Consider the following 16470-nt stretch of genomic DNA (forward strand, 5'->3'; position numbering starts at 1 on the left):
GTTTCTGAAAATGAAATGCTAATTTTCCACAACCTTTACTCATGAATTAACAATCTTTCACTTTTTCTGTTGTTCCCAGAAAAAGTGCAAAATCCTGATCATGTATTGATTGTAATAAAACTAAGTTTTCTTTAAGAGACTGATAAAAATGCAAAGCAAAAACTCATAAGTAACTTTGGTTATACTGAGTTTTGTGAGCTGAGAGAAAATCCTATTAACTCACCAAAATTATAGAACTTGGTCTCACTATTTCTTGGATGCAATTTTTCTCAAACTTTTTCCTCAGAATTAAATTCTGAAAATAGCCATGTGATAAGGAGGTTTGTCCACCGATGGACTTATCTGTTATTTCTTCCTTATTGTGAGCTGAATATAATGACAGAGCAGAGGCAAAGAAGCATACATTCAGTTCTTAAGGCATTAAGTCAAAAAGAGCAGAGCTTTCATAGCGTGGCCACAGCTTTGCATATGCCCACACTATTATAGTTGAAATAACAAAGCCCAGCAAAGGTCTTGGCCCGAGAGTACCAAAAGGCTGCTTTAGCAGCTCTGCATGCGTTCCCACGAGCACAGTAACATGTCCAAGGCCCCTGTAAAGAGTCAGGGCTGTAGCCAGGGAGTAGTCCATTGCAGAGCAAGGATTCAAATATGTCACTGGAAGTAGGCACAGGAGCAAAATGCTGACAACTTGTTCATTAGCCAGAGGAGAGATGCAACCTTGGAATCAGAATGATGGCTTGGTGATTGGTGAATATTCTGCGTTCCAAACTACCCTGGGGCAAGTCAATCTTGTAAAAATGTTGCAACAGGAACAGGATTGAACACTGGAGTTCAAACGAACAGAGCTTGGCTTCCTTGGGCACTGCAGAAGACACTCAACCTCAAGACAATGGCCATCTTGCTTTTGAAGGCTCAAGGTCATCTGCCAACTCAGCAGTGACCCACATTCTTTATTGCTCTCATCAGGTCTGGTAATATTGTCCTCCCTCTGGACTTATTATTGAACTATCCTTACATTCCTGAGATATTCTCCTTGGGGTATGGTAAATTGCTGTATTCTATATGCTTATGTCTTGGGTCTCCAGTTTTACTGTTTCTCTATGCTGAAGACTAGGAAGTGGTTTAATTTTGTTTCAGTTTTCTCTAAGAGCAACAACTCATGGTTTTATTTGTTCTGTTTTCTAATTATACTTTTTATCTGTACAAATTAATTTCTTCTATTTTTCCATTGGTTTATCTTGCTGTTCCTTTTATAACTTTTTGTTGATATTATTAAATGTACTGTTTTGTTTAGTAATAGATGTGCTTAGGATTATGCATTTTCTTTTCAGCAGCTTAGTTGTATTACCACGAGCTTTTTCCCCAAGCCTTTCAGGTCTAAAGATCCAACTGGGGCACTTGCTAAATACAGATTTTTTGGGCTCATAACTGAATGGGAATGTCCAGGAAAAAGGTGTGGCAATGGATTTTAATAGGTAAGTTCTTATAATTCAAGGAATTTTGAGAAGTACAATCATAGTGCTATTTGCAGTGCTGTTAACTGCTGTTTTCTAGATAATTTGTAATTCATCTTTGACTACAGAATCATTAGGTTTCTAGAACACAGAATTGTTTTCTATAAAAGTTTCTCCCTCTCCCCCTTTCCCCTCTCCCCTTTCCCTTTTCCCTTTCAAAGGCACTTTGAAAGAAGTTCTGTATGTCTGGGGTGTCCCATTTGATATGCGTCAACTTCATCTACCTTAGTAGCTATTTGAAATTAGCTCTATACTATTTGCCTACTTGCTTTGTCACAAGTGAAAAATGGTAAATATAAAGACCTCTTTATTCTTGTTACCATTTTGAATATATATGAGTATATATGAATGTATATGTATATATGACTATGTGTGTATATTTTTATTTCCTACAGCTTCTTTATGAAGTTGGGTGCTATTTCTTAAAAATTCAAAAATATAAAAATACTAAAAATAATTATTACCTTTAGATTTTTAGTTCCTATTCATCTGCTGTCACTGTTATTGCTTACTTTTTGAACTGTCTCCTACACAAATAAGGTGAATTTAAACATTTTTGATAGACAATGAATTTATGTTGCTCAAAAAAATATCAAGTGTCCCTGACACACCAATGGTACATGTGAACAGGTGTTTTCTTCCCCACTGTGTCCCCTCCCTGGGTAGCCCTTGAGAACTGGCGGTATGTATGTTGCTCGTTGCCTCCTCCCAATTCTCAATGTCTTGTGCTCTGAAATTTTCTTATACATTTATAAATTAATGGGAATATGCATTTTTTGCATGAACCTTTAGTCTCCATTTTTGTAATGTTTTCAGTAACAAATAAGACACTATAATTACCTCTTTACCATTTATTGGGTATAATATTCTTAACAATGTCTTTTTCTACTGAAATAGCAGGTTGTATTTTCCTGTAGATCCCTAATATGAGAAATGTGTACAAAAGCAACAGAATGTAACATAAAAAGTTATGTGAAAAAATTAGCAAACCAAAAGCATTATAAATGGAGGAAGCACTACAAAATGACTGTGCTGGTTTATGTAGCGGTAACTTCAATCTGTACTGTGCTAAACAGCCTGTAACCAAGTTAAAGAGCTGCACTGACAGCTGCCACCCACATTCAGACATCAGGCTGCCCGACCACCTACCACTTTGATTTGACGGAAGGAGGTAAGGGAACTATTAGTTCTGCTTCTACTTTTCCTAAAAGTCTTGGCCCTCTATTGCTTAGAGAGTTTTTGCCTTTCTCATTTGTTTTTGCTATCACTGCTCTATGAAGGCACCTACTGATTATAGGCCACGAACATAAAATAGTATTCAACTTTTTTGTAAAACTAAAATGATTATATTATTCTTTTGTCTGAATTTAAATGTGCTAAGTTAAGGATTAAAACACTATGTTTCCAGGAGAGTTATGAAGGATATAGAGCATGATTTTTGAAGATAATGTGGGAAATCAGGGTAGATTAGAAAGCATTCAACCTAAAGAAGCTGAGTCACTTTAAATCAAGAATTCTTTTGACTGTTCAATTTTCTGACTACCACTATCCACTACTATTTTAACAATTTCATATATTTCTTTTTTTAAAATATGAAACAAGATTGTAATGGTTGAATTATAAACGGCCACTACAGTCCCAAAAGTAAAGGGGGTATCTTTTCTGCAACAGTCAGGGAAATGGTACTTTCCTTTGTGAATAGAAGAATCCAGGAATTATCCTCTTCTACAGACATGGTTCTGTGAATGGGACTTGCAAATCTTTCTCAGAAGGCTGTTATTGATCAGAGTTTTCACACAATTTTAAAAGCAGTAGATATCAACAGGAACTTAAGAGTAAGTCAGGAGAATTTTGCAGTCCTAGCTAAGTTGGTTTTTCTATGGTTAACTTCCCTAAGAACAAAGTATTAGATGGGAGGTCACTGTGGTCACTATGCCTGTGGAAGAGACTTGGGGAATTCAAGGCTGGTGAGTGCTGGAAAGGTGGCCCTAGAGAAGGTGGGCTTTGGGTATCCAGTAGGTGAACCTGCAGAATAGCCACACAGTGTAGTAGTCACTATGTCAGCCAACTTGAAGTACTGAGAACAGTAATTAAGAGATTTGATTGTTGGAGACTGGAGTGGCATCAGCATGGGGTTTAGCTTTGTAAGGCACTAGTGTCTGGTGACCAGGAAAGGTAAAGGGCCGTATTTGCCTCTGGCTCTCTGTGTCCAGGCATGTGTATGAGCCTGCTGATACATCATGGGGAGTAGCTATGGCAGCCCTGCGCTGACTTCCAGTATGGGTGGAGATGAGAAAAGATGGTACCTGCAATGACTCCCATTGGCCAGTTGCTGTGTACGAAACTCCTAGCCTGACAATCATATCTCTGGGTTAGTGCTGATTTTGGGAGACTTTCAGGAGGGTTGTTGTCACTTTAATTTGGGTCACTAGTATATGACTGGGACCATTTTGAAAGCAGTAAGTATCTGTAAACTGAATCTGCCCTGGGCTTTCTCCAAGACATCTAGGGCAGTCATACCTAGCAAAGCTTTAAGATGAAATGAGTCTCGTGGGAAAGACTGAAAGGTCAGAGTGTATTAGGAAGATCTGGCCCAGCTGCCCAGGCATTGTGCTCTCTCAGTTGTCAGGGACTTGTTGGCTCAGAGTGCTTAGTAAACATCAGTTGAGAGGTGGCAGGAGGATATGCAGGCATTCTAGTCAGCCCAGTGTCAGGCTCTCTTTTTTTTTTTTTAGCACCATTGATCCTAGGTCCTAAGAGTATTCTGATGTGGATCAGAGTTTTAGCAGTTTTAGGGGATGCATTGATGTGTTGTATTGATTTTTCAGAGAACAATGACCTAAATTTCAGTCTGAGAATTCTTCATAAAGAAGGCATAAAAATGTTCCCTTGGAGACTAGTTCAGGAGTATTTATTCTCATATAGCTTATTTTCTTGCTGTTGTGTTTTTTGTGATGTCATCCTACATGTGAAAGCTGGAAAATTCACACTGGGTAGTGTAACTCCTGCATGCATATTTCAACAATGGAAAATGTTATGCCTTGTTTCTCTTGGTTGCTACACATCTGATCCCATGTGTCAGGAAAACAAACCGTTAAAAACATTTCATGAGATATACTTTTAATGGGATTACATTTCATGCCTGAAAGATTAGCCATATACTTCCCTATAAAGTGGGGTCCCTTAACCTACAATTAATCCTAGATGTACAAAGGGAAATGAGTAATCTCCAGGCCTCCTTTGTGTATTAGGCACTGAGCTTTCTCAGCGATGGACTTACAAAAATTAAATCAACTCAATTATTCATATCTACAAAATTTTTTAGAAATATGAAAGAATAGATCACCAATTGAAATATAAATCTTAATTTTTGTTTCCAACATTAATGAATCTGTAAAAAAGGAGAAAAGTACCCTCCTCCCAAAAATGACTACCACCCTAGTTACTGGTTCCTAAGTTACATTAAAATGGAAGTTATTGCTATATATGCTTATTTGATAAATATTGCTTCTTGGAAGTACTCCTTTAATATCTGTGTGTTATAAGGGAATATTAGGTTTAAATATGTTCTTATTCAGAAATAAACTGCATGGCTCTATAAAAGCTATTAAGTATTTTAGAGATAAGAATATGTCACCAGCCACAGCCCCTAAGTGGCCATTGATGACATGAAATAGGATCACAGTTTTAACCTCCTTTAAGATCAAACTTTTCCTGGTTCTTTAAAAGCACAGGACTTATGGTTAAGCAGAAACAAAAATAAAGTCCATTCATTTCCTTCCTGTACTCAAAATACAAGGGGCTAAGATGTCAGATCTAAGGATTTGGGCATCTAGAAAGACAATACCCACATAATGCACCATAAAAAACTGTAAACTTTTTCAATATTATATGTTTTGGCCTTAATACAATTGCCAAATGTAAAATCAGTTACAGTAATTCTGTATGTATCTCATCAGCAGTAATATCATCTACCATGGCTTTACATTTTTACGAAGATAATTATATAATAAACAGATGCATGCTATAAGAATTGGAATGTATTAGAGCTGTGTTCCCTTTTGTGTGTTTGTACATGGATTTATTTCTCCACAGTTATGAATACTACGTTGCCTGGATACAGTGGGGAACGTGGACAAAGTTAAATGCACTTTTGTTTTTTGAAAGGCAAACCAAGATTCTTGGTATGTATTTTTCTTTCTGCTTCCAGGCATAGGAAAATCATTGAAATGACTCTTAAAGTTTTATCATAAAACACTCAGTGAATTATAAAACTATTGTCAATTGTGAAAACTAGTCATACATGACTTCCCCAAGAGACAGGGAGAGGCAAGCTGGCATTTTGCATTATGTGAGCATTTTTATACTTTTCATGCCATTGGATTCAGGCATCTTAAAGATCTTCTTGTGGAAATGGCTCCTACTCAGATACTGGCAGAAGAAAATGTGAAAGCAGCCACTTGCCCAATCCCGCTTTGCATGAATATGTAAGATCAGGAAATTGATTTCCATTTCACAATCTGTGATGCTCAACAGGTAGGCTGTAAGTGTTAAGGCTTCACACTATGTTAGAAACATCTTTAGCTGAGAAAATGTACTACAGAGAATTAAAGTGTTCTTTGTTCAATGTATACTGGTAAGTAGTGTAGCCATAGGCTGTACCATAAGAATAGCATTTCATTTTGTTGTAGTTTTTGCAAGCATAGGGATTCTCGTTTTTAATAAGTCGAACCTTTCAGTAGAAGGAGATTTTTATCTAAAGAACTGATGGGCTAGATCTGGTTACTACTTTACATCTGAAAATAATTATGGTCTCAGGGAAAGCCTCATCTGTCTGTCTGAACACAAGGTCATTGTATTACAGTTCAGAAGATAATGTGGTAATTTGCTTAGCTCCAAACAGTACAGGGAGATGGAGGTTTGCAGTGGCTTCCTTGTGGAAACATCACCATTCCCAGTCTAAATAATGTGCTGATGCCAGCTCTCTGTGAAGGGCAGCCAGAAAAAGAAGTTCTTAATGTTTCTATGTAGCAAAACCGTGAGCAAAGCTACAGATCTCTTCTTTGTCTGCTGTCCAAATGTGCTCATGGCTGGTCAGCTCCAGGTCAAGTTTCTGCCTGGCCTGGCATTCCAGTCTCTAACTTGGGGGGGCCACACCTCAAAGTTCCTGTCTGCAACCCAGGTTCTCTCCAAAGTATCCTGGCCAGAAACCAGATCCTTCTCTTTCGTCCTGGGGGCATGTCAGCTTGCCAGGGCCCAGGACCTCCCTGAAGGCCAGGCACAGCCTTGACTTGCAGCCCTCAGCTTTGGCCCACACTAGAAATTCCACAAAATCACTTGAGGTTTTACCTGGGCTCTCTTGAGCTGTGTCAGGTACTTTAACCACAGCTGAGGGCAGCTGGGTGACTGTTTCCCAATAAAGCCTTGATCAGAAAGTAAACATCTTGTCCAGAATCCCATTAAGCAGGATATTTCAAGTTCACTAAAATATTAAAAGCACAAGCCTTCCTTCCATGGAAAACTCAGTGATGGTAAAAATGCCTACCACAGCGCACTGCACTGTAATAAACATTCTGCATAAATAATAATTTACAAGTTCCTGAGCAAGTATACAGAGCACCATAGCACAGCACAGCACCGACGGCAGTAGCTCAAAGTTCTTGGAATAATGGTTTTTTAAAATTTAAAAAGTTCTAAAAGTTGGTACAAAAAAATCACTCCAACTGGAGTTGAAAGATAGTGCAAACTTCTGTCTTCACTGTTGAAAAAAAGGCGTCCACTTGCTTCTCACTTAATGTAGGCGGTGTGCATGGATCTGGGCACTTGGTGTGGATACTTTGGAGCAGGTCTGAAGTAAGAGAAATCAAAAGAAGAGAAAACAAAATTGTATTTAGAGTTCCTGAGAGTTACTCCTGTAGATATTAAAACCCTGGGTGGCATAAGTCGTTTTCCTGTAATCTGTTAGGTCGAATCTGACTGGAAACCACTCTTATTTTTGGCAGGGATTGCAAATGATATCAAAGACCTTGCTCGGAATTCCCAGTAGTTTACAACAGATGGTTGATCATCAGAGAAGGCCTCTCCAAAGCTGTTTCTCCCATCTACAAGCTGACTGTAGAAAGGCACTGTCCAACAGAAAAAAAAGATGTGAGCTACTTAGGTAATTTTAAGTTTTCCAGTAGCCATTTGAAAAAGTGAGAAATAGAGTAAATTAATTTTAGTAATGAATTTCATTTAACCCAATAAACCTAGAGCCTCAACATGTCATTAGTATAAAATGATTAGAAGGACTGGCATTTTGGAGTAGTAAGTCTTCAAAATCCAATGTGTATTTACATTGATAGTAGACTTTTTTTTTTAAAACCATTGGTTACTGGATAGCAGAGCAGTTGATAACCAGAGCAAAGCAGGATATATGTGACACTTCAAATTACTAGGGTGGAGTAGAAGTAAGGTAGGTCACTGCTTGAGGGCATTTTAAAAAAGGAGCCATTCTTTCAAACATGCTCATGTAAAGTAGTGTTTCCCCCTCCAAATAGAGAGAGGAGGGAGAGAGGAGAGAAGCAACTCTAAAATCAACATGCAAGCCACAGTGAAATTATTAGGATATTATGCAATTTTTTCTGTATTTCTGCAGTTGGGAATTAAACCATTGGACTGACCCTTTGACTGCCTTTATCTCTGAGATTTATTAGGCAGCTATTTCTTTCACAGGCCAAGCATTCTTCCCAGGGGCTGTAATCACTAGCGTGTGTCTTCCCTCTCAGAAATATGAATTACTGTGCACAGAGCCTGGCTAATAGTTGGTACCTTTGGTTTCTTTGAGCACATAAAGTGAGCATTCTGCCTAGGGGGCATAAGAGTCAGGAAAGAGTTTTGGCTGTGGGTTTCACAGCCTTCTGGGGGGGAGGAGGGACTGACTGGTCTCATTTGTCAGTTTTCATGGTATAAATACTCCTACAGAGGGTGATTCCAAGATACCACCAGTATGTCCCCAAACACGGAAGTGATGTAAGTGGTACCAAGATACTGAACTCATCACAAGGATAATAGATATCTGCAAACTCAATGTCACAAATAATTATAGCAAAAGGTAGTCAACAACAACAACAAAAAACCAGAAGTGATATTTGAGCTTTATTATCTTAGTTTTTTATGTAACTTAAATTCATCTTCAATTTTTAATATATTTAGCTAGATTTAACACCTTGTTTGCAAAATTTCTGGAGGTTTAATATCACTCATCAACCACTGTGAACCACCAGTTCCAGCATGGCGGACTTCCCTGCATAAGTGGGATTTGGGCTGTCCTCCTACCCCATGGGAAGATGTGTAGATGAGCCAGCAGGAGCAAGCCTTTAAGGGAAATTTTATTGCATAGAGAAGCCCCCAATCTGCTACGAGCAGCAGCTTCTGCCTTGCCTCTCATTTCCCTCCTGTTTCATCTTTGACCCACAAACCTGGCCTATAGTCTTAGGACCCCAGGGTCTGGGGAGACATGGTCTTGGTGACAGTTTTGGAAGTGAATATCTAGCCTTCACGCTGTTTTTCTTTTTAGTGCCTTTGTGAGACAAAGCCAGGGCCCTATTAGTAGCTATAGCTTTTCCTGGGTATGTCACCTAGTTCTACCTCATCTTAGCCAATTGCTTAGGCATGATGGCCCTTGCTGAGAGCTAGGTGGTAATACCTGCAGTTGTATCTCATGTCACTGATTCTGGCTGTATTTATATCTATTTCTTGTTGTTCCCACTCATGAGAACATGAGATGTTGTCTAGGCATGCCCCCCCTCCGCCAAGCCACTAGAGAGAGGAGACCCACCTAATGGGTGCCAGGCGAAACCCAGGCTCCTGCTGTCCCGGTGTCTTCACTGCAGCATTAGAGAGCCGAGTCGTCCTGTTCAAAGGATTGGCAGGCAAAGGCTTCTGAGGAGGGTTTGGTTTATGAATTCCCTGAAACAAACATAAAATTCTGCATGATTCCTTAGCTTTGTGACCAGGCATCAACACTGGGAGCCATCAGAGTTCCTGAAAAGCAGGATTTGAAGATTGGTAAGTTGCTTCCTAATACAGGCTCATTTCCTGATAATCACCCTATCCCTGTATGAGTTGAGGTGGAAGTGTGACTTGTTAACCTTATTGCCTAAATTTTCCCTTAACATTTAAAGATTTATTCATGATGCTTATAAAACAATCATGAATCTTCCATGGTGTTCCTGGGCACTGGAAGATATAGTTGGTGTTGGGGTTTGGTGCTAATGTCACCTATGGAATGTAAATTTTTCTCTGTGTTAGGTAACTTTTTAATTTATAAAGACCTAAAATGAGAAGCCAGTGAAATATTTTAAGCATTACACTGATTTCTCCATTTCTCTGTTATCATGTGACAGAACTGGCTCAGCTGTGCATGGAATGGTGAATGTAGATGGTCAGTGTTCCAAATTTTGGTCTAGATCATTTGGCATGATCCCCTGAAGTTCTTTCACCTGAACTATAATTAGTTCAAAGAATTGATCCAGTAGTTTGAGGGACAAGTTAAGCCTTTAGAAACCAGGGGAAGGTGTGCCATTGGCCAGGAGGTAGGGAGGATTTCAGCCAGAGAAGATGGAAGGGCATGAATTGAGGGTGAGTCTAGGCTGGGTTTTATCACTGTCTTGGGACTTACCAAGTCACTTGATCTCTCCGAATTTCAATTTTTTTCTGGGGAATGCAGGAAAACAAGACCTATCTCATAGTATTATTAGGAAGATTAAGTGAAATAATATATGGGAGGTTTACAGCACATGGGGGAATGCTGATATTACTGATAATTACTATCTATTTTTAATACAAATAGAAAGCAACAGAAATAGTACAGCTGTAAATTCATAAGGCACTTCTAAGGGGCTTCTCCCTTGGCTGCCTATGAAGGAGAGCAAGTCAGTAAGTATGTGACCCAGTTGTCTTCTGGGTCCCAGGGCAAGTCTGGGTGCCAAGCCACCTTCTGCTCTGGGTTTGGAAGTCTAGAAGACTCATAGAGGTACAGCTCTATAGTAATTGGTGCTGTAACCTCTAGAAAGACATAATGTCCCAGTAATTAAATGATGTAATGCAATGCCATAGCCCAGCACATAACAGGGCATGCCTGTGGTCTCAGCTACCCAAGAAACTGAGACAAGAGAATCACTTGCACCCAGGAATTCATGACCAACCATGGGTAGTAGAGGTGAGACTGTATCTCAAAAGGCAACCAAAAAAAATCACATCACCACAGGACTCAGTATTCCATATGTCCAGAAACAATCAAAAATGATTTTAAAACATTTGAGTTGGGTTCCTAAGTTCTTATCACAGGAGCTCAGTCAAAAGACCATAGAAACAGAATTGCCACCTAACTTAGTTCTGCAAAACATAGGAATCACCATGGAAGTCTATAAACCACAGCTGTGTGGGAAATGGACCAAGTAACAGTAGATAGACTGAGTTAGGAAAGAAGCCCTGAACAAGAGACAGACTTTCAAGTGACATTTCTATATTAAAGGAAATACTAACAGAGTGTAGATTACAGAATAAATTCCTCAATGAGGAACAAAGACCATATAATGTGCTAAAGCTCATGGGTTGTGTTTTCAAGCTCCTGAGCATAAGGAGATGAAGTTGGCTCTTTCCTTAGGAGTTGACCAAGGATTGAGACAGTGACACTCTCAGCAGAGGTCCTGCCACATCGTCACCAAATGTGTGAGTGTCACCCACTGTCACCCACTAACTATAACTATAATGGACTGAGTGAATTTGCCTTCCACAAGCACTCTCACCCTTTCAACAATCTTTGGGTAATAAACTAAGGTAACAAATCAAGCTTCATTTCCTATAACAGAAAAGCACGGCGAGATATCAGCGTGTAATGTAAAAATGAATGTATATACTCATAAAATTGAAAGACTTTGGGGATTAAATAATTCATTACTAAGTGATACCAGTTTTGCTGCTAAGTATGACTAAGTACCTAGTCTTGGCAATAAAGATAATGTCAGGTTTTCATTGCAACATTAGAGAAAAAATGAGGTATATATTACAGTCTAGGGCAATCTATTTGGATTTATCATGGAAACCGAGAGGATAATTAGGCTGGCAATTCATTCTAGTTTCCCTGGGATAGCCCAATTTTTATATATATATATATATATATATATATATATATATATGGTCCTGTTTAATTATTAATCACATTCTATGATGTGTCTGCTTTATAGGACAAACAATTTGGTCGCTATAGTGATAAAAACCCAAACAGCTGAAATGCTGACTGAGAGCTCAGACTTTAAACCTGGGGACAGCACATTCTCTCTCACCAAGGGCAGGACATGGCTTGGATGGAAACAAGTCTCGTGAAAACATTGTTCCTAGGTAAGATGCTGGCTTCCTGCCCAGCTTTATGAGATAAGACATGAACAGCAGGGCTGGTCCAGGAAGATGTTTCCTCACTTTTCAGATGTTAGAGGCCCATCTGCATATGCCTCGATCCTGGTAAAAGGGGCAGGATTTCCATAGTCTCTTTTAGTGACACTCTTCTTGCTATCTTTGCTAAACCCAAATCTGGGTTTTCCCAGAGCAATCTAGCCTGGCAGTTGAGATTCATGTGCACAGAGCTGAGAAAGGATTCCAGATCACTCACACTCAATAAATATTACTTCAGCTCTATTTTCATTGAAACAAGGAAACAGGGACTTCAAACCTCATTATTCTCCCCTCCCAACTTCTTCTGATTCCTAGAGAAGAATTCAGGTATGCTCTTATGTTGTTAGCAGATCCCATGCCTCCTCTGCTCGCTGCTGATGACCTAGCAAGAGCCACATATTTCAAATTTTTTTAGAGATTTGAAAACATTTTAAAATATAAATGTAACCCTTTGCCTTGACCATTATCATAAGGAATCCTCAACTGTTAGCAGCTTCCACATGATAAGATTAAACATGTCCTGTCATCCAGAGAGAGCTCTACAGAGACTGGGTGCTATGACCAGAAAGTGCTAGAAATGTCACACAGGGCTTGGGGCAGCATGAACACATCTGGTTGTCTGCACTTAGCCTATCTGTGGCTAAAAATATTATGGGAATTATGGCTACAGAGCTGAAGACTGTAAATGTTATAAAGTACAGTGGTGTAGGCATTCTACAACTGACTGGTGTTGAGTGGAAGCTCTCCTGTCTATATCCAGAAAGATGGCAGGCCAGGTTTACTGTGCCTCAGCTTACTCTGAAAACCATTGCATTTTAAATTTTTCTTAAAAGCATGTAATGGCTTATAAAGCCAGTACACAATTGGGATGTTATCAGGCTACAGTCTAAGTCAAAGAAGCAGCCTGGGGAAATATAACTGTTATTGATGTTTTCCAGCTTGTCAGCTAGAAAAGAATAGATTTCTACTTTATTTTATGTACTGAAATAAATAGCAAATGAATCAAACACATAAATGTGAAAAAAATCATGAAAGTATACGAAATTAAAAATATGCCTGTTGTGTGGTCAGGCTTTTCTAAATATGACAACAAAAATTGCAAAAATAAAAAGGCAGCTCACAAAGAAAAAAATGATCTTAAACTCATGTGAAGGTGCCTTACCTTACTTATAGGAAAAAAAATGTACACCTATTACATTGGCAAAGCTAAATCTCTGAACATATTCTGTTGGTGAAGAGCTGGGAATAGAAGTTGGGACAACTTCTTTAGAGGTTGTTCCACCTAATCTATTACATTTCTAAGTGTATATGGCCTCTGCACAGAAATTGAGATTTCAGGATTTATCCTATAGTCATCTTGGACAGAAACAGACCTGTGTGAAGTAAACAACCTATATGGCTAGCAGCAGAAGACAGATTAAATAAGTCATGGTGTGTCTCTATAATGAAATACTATGCAGGTTTGAAAAGAACAAGGCAGGAGTGCATATAACCAATGCAGTATAATCAAAGTGGATATAAGGAATAAGGTGCTGCCATTTAAATTCAAACCAGAGACATAAGATGAAATGAATGATAACAGTGTTACGGTTGCTGAAACTGGGTAGATAGACTTTCACTGTACTCTCATTGGTAGTGTTTGAAAATTTCCATAATCCCTCCCTGCAGAGAGACAGGTAGAGCAGAGACTTTCCCTGTACTCTAAACTTAGGTTTTACAGAAGGCTGATAACAGTGATTGCTTCTGAGAAGGGAGCCTGGTGGCAGGTGGGAAAGAGGCTAATTGTTCTCTGCAGAGAAGTTCCAGTATAGGCTTACATTACCTATTAATAAATATGGAGGTTAAGATATCTGGCACCCATTTTCCATGTACAGTCTGCATGTTTATGGTACAGAAATGAGTGGAGGACATATACTCCTTTAAATACTACAATCATAGGACATCTTCTCTGGCAATTTTCGTGTTCTCTGAAATTTTGTTACTCTAGAACATTTTAGAGACCAGTGCTCAAACCGCAACCCAAAATCCACTTATTTATCACAAAGTGCCAACACTGTAATTAAACCTGAATACTGAGGTTTTAGTTTAGGAAAAATAATTCATACATTAACATTTTTTGTTTTACAAAAAAAGTCACACATGAGCATAGGTTCATCACCACTGCTCCAGGGAGAAAGATAGGTGCCTCCACTATAGTGCACACTTTTAGGATGGTGGATGGGTTTGCCACATAAGTAATTAGTAAGTGACATGCAACCAAGGAGTTTCTGAAGTATTGGGCAAGGAGAGGTTAGCAGGAGTCTAAAACCATGGTAGCTACACTTTAGATTTTAGGAAGAATAGATACTTTTAATAACCCTTGTTTCATCGACTGATACCATGAAAGGACTGAGATTTTACTCCTAAGATACACATCAGCATATTTCCTATATGTTTACCTGTGTTTAAGAGTTCAGTGTGCCTGAAATAAATAGCCCATCTGGCCTTGCTAAGTGGGGAAGAACAGTTGTATAGGTAGCAGGCAGGAAAGGGATTTTGAAAAGCTCAAGAAAGAGATGGTCTTGGAGAAAAAGGTCTTGGGCACACAGCAGAACTTTGAAAAGCAGAAGAAAGCCCTGGAGGTTCGCTGCCCAGCATCTTTTCTCTGTTATTAACCTGTAATTTTCCTAAGGGAATGAAAGCTTTTCTAAAGATCGCTTCTCTTGTATTTTATCTTATTTTCACAGAGGAACATATTGACGAATGGATATCCTTTACCTGTTACATATTGGAATTTCTAATGAGCAAGCACCTAAATCATCAGATTGCTGGACTCTGTAGATTTCGGCCAACCACAGAGGTCAGATAAGCACATGTTCATTCCAAGCTAATTTACTGTTTGAAAGAATAGTTTGGAAGGGTAGTCCCAGCCTCAGTGAACTGGCCAGTACTTTACTGTTCTAAAATCATAGTTTGCTTTGCTCACATTTGGACCTAGAAAAGCATTGGTGAAAAGCTGTTACAAGTAACAGCCTCAGTGAATCACTCATTATGGTTGTCTAATGATGGGGGGAAGAATTTGGACCTCATTTAAGACCACAACCACCTCCTCAGGTAGGAAGTGAATCTCCTCTCTTGGCTTTTCCTAGAACAGTGATGGTGAACCTTTTGGAGCTTTCAATGATAACAAACAGGTTGCTGTGCTACATATGCCAAAGTTTTATCACCACTGTCCTGGAAGAGTCCGTGCCACACTGCTTTTTATAAAATAGTATACTGTACACAGTAGAGACTCATGTAAGTGGTGCTGACTAGAAGTTTCTGTCCAAACAAGGACGTGTGGTGTCAACGCTATTCAGGAGGCTGCAGGTTTGCACACTGTGGCTCCTGCTGCTGTGGCAGTTCTGACACTGTCCTGTGCCCATGAAAGGATAGGAGTAGGAAGGGAACAGTGATTAAAATATCACATGTATGTACTAATTTCCTCAAATGAATGTAATTATGTATCACAAATGTAATAAAAAACCAGTAAGGATCATAAATGGAGTTAAAGAAGAAATCAGATAGTTTCTACAATCAGACAATGTCAGTATGATATACTGGAACCTACGGGACACAATGAAAATGGTTCTATGAGAGAAGTTTATTATAGCAGCCAATTCCACATTAGATAAGTAGAACATGGTCAAATAAATAACCATCTATTGACAGTCCAATGGCCAATATTATACATAATGGAAAGAAGCAGAGTTTTCCCTCTAAAATCAGGAATAACACAAGGATACGCACTATCAGCATTTTTATTCAAAATAGTTCTTAAAATACTAGCTGGAGCAATTAAACAAGAGAAATAAAAGGAATAGAATAGGGAAAGAAGTTAAATTATCATTAGTTGCAGATGACTTAATTCTCTACATAGAAGATCCCAAAAACTCCACCAAAAGACTCCTAGAACTAGTAACCAGATTCATTTGTGTATCAGGACATAAAATCAACATTCAAAAATCAATAGTGTGACTGTATACCAATAATAAATTCACTGAAAGGGAAATTAGGGAATGATACCTTTTATAATAGCATCAAGAAAAATGAAACTAACCGAACCACAGAAGTGAAAGTCCTCTACAGTAAAACTATAGTACTCTGAAAAGGAAAATTGAAGAGGATATTGGTAAAAAGGAAAGATAGTTTCTGGATAGGCAGAACCAATATACTTAAAATGATCATACTTCTAAAACTATTACTGGTATTTTTTTTTTAAATCAGGATTGCATTAAATCTATGTAACATTTCTTACAGAATAGGAGAAAACAATCCTAAAATTTATATGGAACCAGAAGAGATCTAGAATAGGAAGAGCAATTCTGGGCAACAATGGCAAGGCAGGTGACATCACATTCCCAGACCTCAAGTTATACTACCAAACTGGAGTCATAAAACAATATAACATTGGCAAAAAACCAAAAAACAAATCAGACTTGTGGATCAGTGAAACAGAATGGAAGATATAGGAACAACTCTAGGCACTCTCAGCTATGTTATC

General features: G+C 38.6%; 1 protein-coding gene and 1 pseudogene across 1 annotated transcript in view; both read right to left on the reverse strand.

Annotated features, from left to right (window-relative positions):
• Window positions 1-425: 425 nt before the first annotated feature.
• LOC111754456 (succinate dehydrogenase [ubiquinone] cytochrome b small subunit, mitochondrial-like) lies at window positions 426-898 on the reverse strand (annotated as a pseudogene).
• Window positions 899-2350: 1452 nt separating this feature from the next.
• Window positions 2351-16470, reverse strand: part of Adam12 (ADAM metallopeptidase domain 12) — a 349026-nt gene continuing 334906 nt past the window's right edge. Inside the window, exons 22-23 of the mRNA XM_063244913.1 lie at window positions 9334-9464; window positions 2351-7362 (exon numbers count right to left, since the gene is read on the reverse strand). Coding sequence (XP_063100983.1) covers window positions 7302-7362; window positions 9334-9464 — 192 coding nt within the window. The 3' untranslated portion in view covers window positions 2351-7301. The remainder of the gene's footprint in view (window positions 7363-9333; window positions 9465-16470) is intronic.

This window comes from Cavia porcellus, unplaced genomic scaffold (assembly GCF_034190915.1).
Source record: "Cavia porcellus strain 051 isolate PalLab524CR breed Dunkin Hartley unplaced genomic scaffold, mCavPor4.1 scaffold_2, whole genome shotgun sequence".
Classification (NCBI taxonomy): domain Eukaryota; kingdom Metazoa; phylum Chordata; class Mammalia; order Rodentia; family Caviidae; genus Cavia; species Cavia porcellus.